The following is a 12,291-nucleotide window of genomic DNA, read 5'->3' as shown; positions in this document are numbered from 1 at the left end:
AGATAGTGATCAGTGCTATTAATATTTTAATAACACTTCTTCCCATTTTCTCTTACCATTTATTTTCATTTTGCTCCTTAAGAACATTAAGTAGCAGATTTCTGGGTTTTTGCCACTTTCCAGAATGGGAAATATGCTTTGGCCTTCGGGATTTTCTCTCACAGGAAAGAGACAGGCTTGACTAATGGAGAAACTCAACACCAGACAGCAGATAGAAGCCTTGAGCTGACACCTTGTATGTGACATTTAAAGGTGAACAATTCATATGGTAGCGTGCATATGCAACATAATGTTATGAGTGTGTACAAATGTGCTGGGCAACAGTCTGTGGGTGATTGTGTATGTATAGAGAGCAGAGAAATCTAGGCAACCACAGGCTCTCTTTGTAATTTGGAGCCTGTGGGAGAGCATGTGGCCACGTCCTCTACCGCTGCTATCAAGATGTGATTGCTCTGTGACAAAAGATGAGTTCCAGAGTGACACATGTGGAGGGATCCAAAAGTGTGTGCTACCCGATAGTATATGTAAACTTATGCATGGGTCACATACTGTATACATACTTCCGGAGATATGGACATATACAGTATAAACACTTTTGTAAACCTGTGCCAAGTTTTAACTGGATGCAAGGCCTTGTGACTTGTGTAAGAACATGGGACTGTGACAGAATGACAGCTTAAATCTCCGGTCTGTGGGGACTGCCGAGGGATTGCTGCTTATGTCTGATGCATGGCTCTGCATTGTCTTTGCAGTTAACTGTTTTATTATGTGAACAGAGTAAGCAATAAAGAGAAGCTCCCCCACAAAAGGCTCGCTTGCACAATTCTGTACTTTGAGGAGAGAAGATGTAAGAAGCCTACTATTTCAAAAAAACAAAAGCAAACATACTGTTGGGTCTTGATGATGTTATGAAATCGTAACCAGCCAGATTAACTATCCTCAGAAGTGTGATAATAAATATTAAAAAGATGTATACATGTGGACTTGTTACAAAGAATCAAGTGGTGTCATGGTATCCTGCTTTGTCTGAGGATATTATAAAAAATTTGCAGAGCAGTACCTGTCAGTATCTTTAGTGATGTAGGGCCACGGCAGCTCAGTAGAGGTCTTCGGACCATAGAAATCAGCCAGGATGTCTTTCAGGTTGTCCTCATTTTCAGTCTTATTCACTATTTGTTTGATCAGGTTGGTGGAGATTGGCACAGCGCAGTAAGAAGCATCTTCATCTTCCCTGAGGGGCAGAATACGATCACAGAATTACTACAGATTTCTCTATCAAGACCTGCATGAGTGACACATACATTAACTTTCCTTTTGAAGTAGACACTTCAGAGCCAAATAGTTTTTAAATATAAATACTTTAAGATCGTCAACCATGTGCTGCTTTTACCCAACAACATACAGGTCCTCCTGCCAAGCCAGCTATTTAGTTGATGATCTCCTCTGGTGGATGGTATGATTGCAGATTGCTTGAAATGAAAACATACATACCTTTTGGGTGATAAAGGCACATGATTTGAACCACTGCTGCGTGTTTTGTGAGCAAATTTGGCTTGGAAGCATGTTCAATTTCTACGCCAGAAACAATTCAAGTGCGCTTTTTTATTTCACTATAGAGAAGAAATCTCTAGACAGCAAGTGACTATAGCTATTGTTCTGTTCAGAACGATTACATTGACCTCTGCTTAAACTCTGCTTTTACCCTGAACTTTGAGCGGTTTGAATCTGCCTTTTCTTTGGAATTTTACTCCTGACATGCTGTCTTGCCTACATACAGTAATTTACAAAGATCACAGGAAAAGCTAAACGGCACTATATAATCCTATTGGATACCTCAGCCCCAGACACTGGTCAATTATGTCTTTACAACAAGGAGAAAAATAACTTCAAAGTTCAAACACTGTAATGGCTTCTTCTCTTGCACTAGACAGCATCCAGTTCCACTTGGTTAAAGCAAAGCAGCCCCCTCACCCCAGGGAAGAGTATATTAATAGAGCCTATTGTGCTATAAAAGGAACACAGGGGCTGTTACTTATGGATCTGGGGCAACACAGAGAAGAGGGAAGAGGCGCTGACAGGAAGCTTTTCATCCAGGGCAGCTCCTGAGGGGGGAAGCTGGAAGAGGCTTCTGATTGTAAACCTCAGTTCTCTAATGTGGTGGCCAATATGAGGAGAGCAGGACATAACAGACTTGTCTGTGACTCTTGTGTCGCAGACCGCAGCTATGCGCTCTACCTCGTCTATTAGAGCCCACAACTATGTGTAATGACAGGAAGGAAAGATGAGCTGCTGACCAGTGAACATTCAAGATTGGATCTGTCCCAGAGGTTTGGGGTAGAGATTTGGTGGTTGTTGGGGTGGGTCTGTGTACATGTGAGAGCGTACAAAATATGCACATGTGTAAAGGTACATTTTCAATTGTGGCTTGCAGAGTGCGCTTGTGAGGATGGAGAGGGATGAAGGATGGATTGTGTAGGGTGGAAAAGGAAGTGGAGTATGCATATTTGTGTGGTGAGAGACAGTTAAGATGGATTGTGAAATCACTGTGTTGCAATCCAGAGAGACAAGACACTTAATTATTTCTGAGCTTGTTTTTTGTGTGCACGACGGGGCCAAATGTATTCCCAGTCACTGTATGGCCACTGTGGTTCCTTTATAGCAACTGAAATCAAAACAAACTTTGCAACCAGATATCTAAACACACAACAGTTACAGCAAAAAACTATCTCAGGGGGAGTCAATTAGATGTTTATTCAGTCACCACGGGCTGCTACCAAGGGATGATATTTTTGACGTGGATTTGCATACAGCAATATAAATTACAGATCACAAATACAGTAGGAGCAACAACAAAACAATATGTACATGTGGTAGTTATTTCCTTTGGGGCCATCTATACTGAAACATAAACACTTGTGTTACTAAAATACTATTTGGACCATAACTTATGTAAAATAGACTGTATGTACAAGACATGACACAAAGAGTATAGTTGTGATATTATTTAATTATATAACCTACATATGACTTACAGACACATTTATTTTATGGGCAAATTTGGATGCAGCCACACATTTTAAATATTGATGCAGCTTAAGGTGGAGCCTACTATGATGAATTGTATAAATAGCTGTCTCTTACAAGAGGATATGGATAATATGAGAAAGTAAGAACCCAGATTGACAAACTGGGGCAGAGTAACAGCCACAGTAGTGATGTATGAAACAGACTCTGCCCATAATGAAGTGGTGACTTTCACACTTATGCTGGCACACAGCAAAGACAATGACAGACACATAGACACAGACCACACACAAATTCAATGACACATGTGCACATACACTACTCATCCAACCACGCAAACATGTGTGCATACACACATCCTCTCCACAAACAAACACACACACAAAATATGGAGACCATGCATGGCTAAAAAGCTGCTCTCTGTTAGGGCCTGTATCTAAATGAGGTGTAATTACGGTCCAGCCTGACATGTTGGAAATTGAGCTGTGTCTCAGGTGCTGCCAAGCTGGCTTCCTGTTCTACTAAAATGTGCCTGGACCATAACATTGTGCGAGAGAATCATAAGTAGCTGTCTCTCCATCTTTTGTAAATGGAGACAAATATATTATGTCAGGGAGTCAGACTCTGTCCTTTGTGCAGTAGGAGCTTGTTTCTTATGGAATAATGTAACACTGGCTTTAAAGATGTAAATGGTTCAGTGAATCTGTCCTGTTGATCAGAAAAGAGAGGATTGGACAGAAGATGAAGGTCTGCCTCACATCCTGAGTTGTGTCAACACGGTTAATTCAGTCGGTTTAATACATGAAATATATCACATCTCCTCCATCATACCTTTTGTTTATAGTCCAAATAAGCCAGATAACGTGTGCTACGAACTTTTATCACCTTTCTTCATCAGTTATTGTTGTGAATAGAAGTTTTTTTTTAAAATCACATTAAGAGTTGTTCTGTGTAAACGTATCTGAGTGGAAATCAGAACTCGACTGAAGAAGCATGAAGAGAATAATGTTTTTAATGTGTTTAGAAAGGTAAATTATTGTGATTCTGGGTCACAACTCTTTAAAATTAAAACTATAACAACACAATGTACTACATGGTATTAGTGTATCGAAGCTTAAATCGTTTTTTAATTTTTTTGTTTTACCTGGCTTGGAAAGTGAGATGGTGGGTGAGGTCAGCCTCAGTGTTTAACAGGGGCTCCTGGTGGCCATGTCCATGTATCAGCTGGCTCTCTCTCAGTCCCAGACTCCTCTTCTCTATGTGGATAATGACTGGATCCGGCAAGTGGCTCCTCATGACAAAAAGTGGACTGAACACAACCTGAAACATTGCGTTCACACACAGCAATCATCGGTGAGAATTGGTGCACAAACACATTGAGTGTGAGAAAGATAGTGAGCTAAGTGCGATAATAATCTAAGAGGTTCAATCATTTTATTGGCATGATTCCTGATAAACAATATTTTTATGTTTATATTTTTTGGGCTTATTCATGAATTTAAGCTTTTCGAATAAAATGGACTGGCTCATGTAAGTGTGTGTGTGCAGGTACCCACCACTCTCTGCTGCATGTGAGAGTCAGGTTCAATGGTGATGAGAGTGCACCACACATAGAGTAAAGAACCACTGGAACAAGGAACCTGAAAGGAGATTATTGATCTCAGTAATTATGGATCCAACTGTCCAATTCAAAAAATCTCAACAAGAGATATTTCAAAGATGTCATTCTGAACTTAGGAGGGTCAAGTTTTATCAGTGCATCTCATTTCTCAACAACATTTCAAAGGGCTCACAGGAGAAAGACTGATCAGGAATGCTGAAGGGCAACTTGTTGGTGATTAGAATGTAAAATATGGATATCAGATCACTTAAATGCATTTGCTGCCTCTCACTCACAGACAGGATGCTTATTGTCTCCATCGGTGACAAATTATCATGTTTTGTCCTATAAAACTTTGTTTCTTGGCTTCTGCCAGTAGTTTAAAGTTAAGTCTTCCATAAAGCCTGTAACAGAATATAATAGTATAATAGCTAAGGCGACTGACAGATGTTAGTGCTAGATAATGGGCCATTACAGGCAGTTAAATCTAGCAAGATTTAAAGACTGACGATATGTCCACCGAAAGGCTGAGCACTCTTAATGTGTCACTGGTGTTTGTCTCATTCACTCCTCTGTTCTCAGTAAAGCTTAGTGATGCCAAGGCACGTAACAAGCGGCCTAGTTTACTACACACCGGGGACTTCATTTACAGGTGGGGACAGCAGCGGAGAGAAAAACAAATTAGAAAACAGCTTTTTTGGTATGGGGGGAGTGTCACACACTGCCATATAACCCTGATCCACTCAAAACACTCAGGGCTGGGATACAAAGAAAATGGTGAAATAACAGATAGGAAGGAAGGTGAGATATAAGGGAGGGGAGTTTCTTCAGATGGATTACCGATACAGAGAATCAGGATATAGAGGAGAAAGGTGACGGGCATCGAATGAGGTGAGAGTTAGAGGCTGGAACAGGTGGACAAGCTGGATGCCAAAGGATGAAATAAATAAAGAGGATGAGTTAACAACTACATACAAGAAAGGGATAAAACAGAGTTAAATGGGAAGCAGGCAGAGATAGAGAGATCTAAGGACTCCGCTACTAGTCCAGGCAGCTCTCTCTTTTGGAGCCAAGCCTCCATATGTGTAATGAATGGCTGATCTGAGGAGAAGAGATAACAGCAGAGGTTGGAGAGGAGTCAGAGATGTCCAGACCCACACAGAAGCTGGAGCTGTAAAATGGCAAGCCGTTAACAACATTATAAAGGAAGAGAACAAAGAAAGAGCTGGAGAAAAGGAAGAAAAACAAAGAAGTGCAAAACCAGCAAGGATGGAGGGAAGATGTGATCGGCTGGCGCTAATCCAGCAGTGTGAAAATGCCTTCAAAGACTCTTGCCGTGCCTACATATCAGCTAGTGTTTGGTTATGGTTAGTGTTGTTATGAGAGAGCATAAACTGTATTTTCTCCCTCTCAACATGGTTGGGTTATGTTTTAGGGTCCTTTGTAAGCCTATCTGAGGGAAAGATCTCAATTTGTTCTCCAGCAGTGAGTAGCAAGATGCAAGCTCTGCCACTGCGGCCACCCAGGAGCAGAGGATCCGGTCACAGTTGGTGGTCTTCTCACCATTTCCAAACATGTGTGTGAATGTGGATGGAAAGCTGACTGGAAGTGGTCATGTTTGCAATGTTTGCGTCTACCTGTGTTGGTCAAAGTGGTCCATGTGCACAATCGACTCCATAATTGTGTAGCTACTACAGACTATACGCATGTGCTTATTGTTAGGAGATCTGATTCTGAGATGAATTTAGAGACAAACCATGTGAATACTAACTCCACAAGCTTTAATCTCTTGTGCCATCAACAACAAAGGCAGATATAAAAATGTAGAATTGCCCATTGTTTTACAGCTTAGAGCTGCAGATAAGTTTTACAAAATAGCACAGACAATGAAGCCCGTAAAAATCAATCATGTGAATAATAATTAAAATAACGAATGTCGCAAATAACTAACCAACAGTAAAAAGTAGACTAGGTCTGGTCATGGAAATTAGTTCCAGCGCCAAAATGTGGTTACAGTTGGCCTAGGGGTCATGTAGCGTACCTGTACGACAGAGCTGCTGCTGCCGCGGCTGCTCCTCTCCAGCTGAACATCCTGGGACCAGTCTTCATCTCCTCGAGCCCTCACACACAGCTCTGTCATCTCAGTGTCCTCCAGCACATAGGAAGGCAACTTGGCCCCAGCCTCCAGGCAATCACAGTGTTCCCTAACCACTGTCTGACTGTCAGGCCCCACATAGTGCTGCACCACTCGGAGCTCAATGTCCCGAGACAGGTAGCTGCACATTACCTGCCGCCCACAGAATATTACCTGGAGAAAAATTACAAAAGAGTAGAATCCGTCCTATAAGTCCTTAGAAGCAGATCTTGTTACACCTTCTATTCAGCATTGTGCATGGCATAATACAGAGAGGGTTCAACTTTAAACATAAACAGAGTTTGATTTTCTCAACTCTACCTGTTTTATGGTCATTTTTCACAAGCTAATACTGGTATAGCCAGTATGAGATGCCGGACAATATGGACGAAAACCTGTCCTTTTTGTCAAAATACTGTATGTACAATAAAATTTCCTCTAAATTCAGAAAGGTTTGTCCTGCAATAGTTATTGCTGTGACAAACGCTACAGATATCAATTCATCTGACAGCTCCCATGTTGCATGGGTGTAAAAAAGAAAATTTCCAAGCACTGACTAGTCAATGAATCAGTTAGTACATAAATAAAAAAACAGACAACTAAATCTTGGATTAACACATTTAAATTTACTATCTTATTTTGCCGTGGCTATATCCATGTGAGTTGAATAATTTGTTTGTATCCAAGTAATTTGAAGGTGTCAGTAGAAGCCCTGATTTCTCTGCACTGTGTGCATTCATATTGCGGGGTATTGATACGAGGGGTATTTATTAACAGCTGTTAACATGAGATGTTAATATGATGGGAGGGTGAACTGTCACCGTTATAATATGATGGTATCTCTATATCTTTAGGAATCCAACAACCCTGCCTTTGGCAATTTGGAAAGATCCAAACATTATTCACTACTATTCTTGGCATAAAAAAGAGAATACAGCTGGTTTATGGTTACATTTGGGCTGTTCTATGATTTCCTGTAATCTATTTCGTGAATTGATGAGGGATATTGCTTTTTTTAGTGGTCCTACAGCTCATAAACATGTGTTTTAGTGCGATTAAACAGAGTACAAAAACTGAAAGAAACACAATCAAGTGTTGTCAGCTGGGCAACTACTAAATCACAACACTGGATATTAAAAACGCTCATCCATAAACAAGTGCTGGGAAACTGGCCAGATTTCCATAGCAGCAGTCAACAGGCATTACACAGCAAACGTGGTGATTATTACCTCTGTGGTAATAAACCATTTGCAAGATCTGTTACAGGTTAGCAACCAAATAATTTGCAGGTTAGCAACCAAATAATTTGCAGGATCCCATATATTGACGGCGTTTTTGAAAATGTTGGCCCCTCTGTGGTTTACATGGGCAATTTTTTTTCAGTTGATGTGGCTAGAAAAGTCAAACGATTTTTAATAGTAAATACCAAACATGACAACTGGACAAACTACATCTGTTGCTGAGATGAGACAAAAATTAAGAACCCAGGAAAACCAACTGGATTTCTTTTGGTCAAATTAGAGCAACTGTAAGACTGTAACTGCTTCTCACTTATCTTTATCACTCATCTAAAATACAGACATTATTTGAAGTACCAGATAAAAATATATATGTCTATGTGATTATTGTTGTAGGAGGAAGAAAGATGTTTAAAATAAAATAAAGCATGCTTAAAACAAAACTAATAGTACCTGTTTCTGGACACCACTGAGCTGCACAACCTTGATGATGAGTGAGGCAGTGCGTCCTTTGTATTGAATGGTCCTCAGCAGAGTCCCTACGTTGTCCACGCTGAAGGCCTCTGACCAGCGCCAGTTCCCCCATCCCTCAATACAAATGTGCAGCAGCTGCAGGATAGAGGGACAGAGCAGGACAGTATCCTTGTTCTTTAATTATCTCCATGCAAAAGGGAAGTAAACAACACAAATTTTTGTTTAGAAGACTTTGAAAGGAGGGAGAGGTACAACAAAGTTCCTGTTTACTGGTTCTGAACAGGCCTGCTCCTGCACGGGTTAGAAATAGAAGGTTGCACACAATAAACTTACTGGTGGAAAACAGCTGATGTGGAAGCTCATTTTGACTGCATCTGTGTGTGAGTGTATACTTGTGCGGTTGGATGTGGAAGGCTCTGCTCTCCGCACGTCTAAATAAGAGGGAGACAGTGTGGTACTCAACCTTTTTCAGCTTTAAATCCATCACTTCAGTGGGGAGAACATCCATGTGTGTGGCAGCAATATACAGAGGCTGTCCTGTCTTTTGACATTCAAAACAACCTTACAGTGGTGACAATTTCTTCCATGTATTATGGTACACAGCATGCCAGCAGGGCTGAAAATGGGCATAGACACATCATTGATAAGATAGATACATCTATATGTGCAGACAGTCTGCAGACTTGTGTTTAAGTTACTTTTTCCATTACACAATACATAAAATACCATGCACTGAATGATGACATCAACACATGAAGTATATATATCTGAAGCCTTTTCAACAGGCCCCCTCTACCTAATTCTACCCACAGCACAAAAGAGAAATGTATAACAACACCAATTCTTCACCAAAATAAAGTCAATAAGAGCAATCCACTTCTCTCTACAGGATGCTGAACTCTACATGACAAGGAAACTAATTTGTCAAACAATGTGAGAGCTGTTATTAGATTATGGTCACAATATGAGCAGAATCATAAATATTGGGAGGGATCTAAAGGTTTCTCTCCCCTAAGGCAGCATGGCTGACCTTACACCTGGCTTAACTCTCGATGTCAGCCCCACCACCAACACAACTTCAAACTTGCAACAGTATCAAGGGGAGGGAAGAGAATGGGAGAGTGACAAAGAGGCAACACATGTGAGCTAAACAGTCTAAAATGATAAGGGAGACAAGGGGGTCAGGGGAGGGACAGTTTCAGTGACAACACTGAAACACAGAAGAATTTTTTGAAGATTTACACTTTGACTTGTCGCTTCACTGCACCAAACATTTAGCCAATCTGTTTAAAGAAAAACAAATGACTCCTGAGGTCAAAGAGCATGGGGGGGGGGGTTGGGTTTCTCTCAACTGCAGTCTTTACGCACTGTTTGAAGGCAGATTTCTTTACAAAAACATTCTTAATCAAAGCCTGAGTGCACTTATTTTCTTTTTTTTAAAGATCATCCCTGCTCCCTGTCTGCAGAGTGGAAATTACATAATTTCTCAGATCCCCAGCTCAGTGGACTTAACTCGCAAGGAAAGTGGCATGGCGATGTAAAAGTTAAGGTTTGGTCTAAGATTACAGAACTACTGCATGACTAAGACTGGCAATAACATTATAATCAAGACCAGGTATGATCATGGTGGTTTGAGAAAAAAAAATTGTAAAATGGGATATAATTTCATTTTGATCCCAGTCTATCTTTTGAGCTGTTTTCAGATATGAACGGAAAATTTGGGCAATTGGGTCTGGACTTTCTCGGAAGTTTGCCATTTATACAGAAACGGTATAGCAGGAGACTGTTCGGTGCAAACATGCTAACAACAATAGGAAAGTCTCTGGAGCTTTCAGGTAGCCTCAAGATAGAGCATGCAGGAACCAGGCATGGAAATCACTTGTGTATTTTCACAGCAGATTAACAGCAGCATTGGCCCTCATTGCCAAAAGCTCTCAAATCTGTTTGTCTTTTCAAGTTATCTTTGTCAGCATGTACAATACAGTTTTGCTTGATTTACATGTTAGAAATGTCATGATTGGCCCCACTCACTTGCAGTGTTTATTCCTCGGATGGGCTCACTCAGACATTATCTAGCCCACTAGTTTTTACTAGTATGTAAAAACAATACAAAAGTATTAACTAACTCGACATTTCCCTCCTAACACACAGCCCCTCGGGATCATTTAAGGAGAGTTTCTGAAGTTCGGTGCATAATCGAAAAGCAGTGTAAGTGACCTAGTACTAGATGAGTTATTATAGCTCTTGTATTAGCCTCAGTCTTTAAGAGTTTAGGTGGGACTGGATTTGTGTTAATTATGCTCCTATGGCAGAGACCATTGCTGTGCCTCAGCACCATCTGTGAGGACCAATCTGTTATTTCAACACTCTCTCCTTTATCCCCTTGATCAATCCCTTTTTTCATATCTACTTAATCATGCCTGTGGCTAAACTTGACCTTTAAGTGAGAAGTCATAATAATGTTGCTCCTCAAACTTCAAACAGCGACTGATGCGCTTGTTTGAAATCATCACTGTTCTGACTCAGGCGGTGGAAGAAAAGAAAGAAACAGCAGTGACACAGATGAACTGGATACGTAGGATGACAAGAATGAAAAATAAGAAGCTGCTTTGCCTCTTTGTGATTTAATGACACTGAGAAATCCCAGTGAGCCACATGTGGTAGTTTTATACACATGGATTAAAACTGGCCTAAGAGCTTTCAACTGAATGTAGAACTCAGGCAATACTGAAGGTGTTGTGGTTTGAGAAGGCCAGGCTTGCAAAGTGACAAATCAATAGTTGACTGAAATAAGTGGAAAATAATAATAAAAAAAGTGTAAAGACAAACAGCATCTACTCCAACTTTACTTTGATAAGGATTAGGAATTTAATCATCATCAAAATCTTTTTAAACTCCGTGAAATTTGATTCTCTTACTCTTATATCTTGACAAAACAACTTTAGAGCAAAACCAGCTTTCAGATTGTTAAATCTGGCTGTTTTTTTAATCCAAGAATTTTAATAACTCCTAAACCATCAATCAATAACTGGAAATGATTTCTAGATTTTTGTCAAAAACCAACTTATAAAGAAATATAAAAATACAATCTTTGTCTGTTTTTGCTTCCCTTTATGCCCCTGTGAGAGACATGCAGAAGTGGCAATTGTAATCACATACTTAAGTAGAATTACAGATACTTGTGTAAAAAAAAGACTCAACTCCTTTACTCAAGTAAAAGTAAGAAAGTATAGGCTCTGAAAAATACAAAAGTAAATAGTAAGGATTATTTTTTAACTTTTAACAATGATACATTTTGCCTCTTTTGATAACTTGACAAAACGAAAAAAGTTCTAGGCCATCATAGGAGAGTTTCCTTATTTTGTTAACAACCTGCACAGTGCTGGTACAGAGCAGAAAAAAAACACTGGACACTGTCTAGTTTTGCTGCAAGCCAAATTTCAGACAGACAAATACAGACTGAACTTAACCGAGCTCCTGCATGAGCACCTGGATCATTTTTTACAGGGAATAAATGGATGGGGAATGTGCTTGCGTTGATTAAGTCTCTGCCCTTTGTACACACCACCCATCGCTACTACCCATTGGGTGGTTAGGGGAGGTCCTCGGATTGGCCCTGCTGGAGTCGGTAACGGCCCTGGCGGAGCGCCGAAAGGAAGCTGAACAAAACGGAAGCCTTCATCTTAATTCTTTTCCTGTAATTTGACCAATGGTATTAATACAACAATAAATTGCTTTTGTCAAACATATTTTCCACCCATTATCATAATTAAGCTACAATAGTTCATCCGAATTCTTTAGAAATTAACTGAAATCAAGTC

At 40.2% G+C, this 12,291-nt stretch overlaps 1 protein-coding gene across 1 annotated transcript in view; it reads right to left on the bottom strand.

The window, feature by feature from the left end:
* Positions 1-12,291, bottom strand: part of LOC133013557 (intermembrane lipid transfer protein VPS13B-like) — a 325,549-nt gene that overhangs the window by 21,679 nt on the left and 291,579 nt on the right. The window contains exons 47-51 of the mRNA XM_061080533.1: positions 8,450-8,605; positions 6,666-6,932; positions 4,581-4,664; positions 4,169-4,344; positions 1,061-1,231 (exon numbers count right to left, since the gene is read on the bottom strand). Of these exons, the coding sequence (XP_060936516.1) occupies positions 1,061-1,231; positions 4,169-4,344; positions 4,581-4,664; positions 6,666-6,932; positions 8,450-8,605 (854 nt within the window). The remainder of the gene's footprint in view (positions 1-1,060; positions 1,232-4,168; positions 4,345-4,580; positions 4,665-6,665; positions 6,933-8,449; positions 8,606-12,291) is intronic.

The sequence above is a fragment of the Limanda limanda genome, chromosome 11 (genome assembly GCF_963576545.1).
Source record: "Limanda limanda chromosome 11, fLimLim1.1, whole genome shotgun sequence".
NCBI lineage: Eukaryota > Metazoa > Chordata > Actinopteri > Pleuronectiformes > Pleuronectidae > Limanda > Limanda limanda.
Note: the sequence above shows the minus strand (reverse complement) of the source record. Positions and strands in the feature narration are given on the sequence as shown.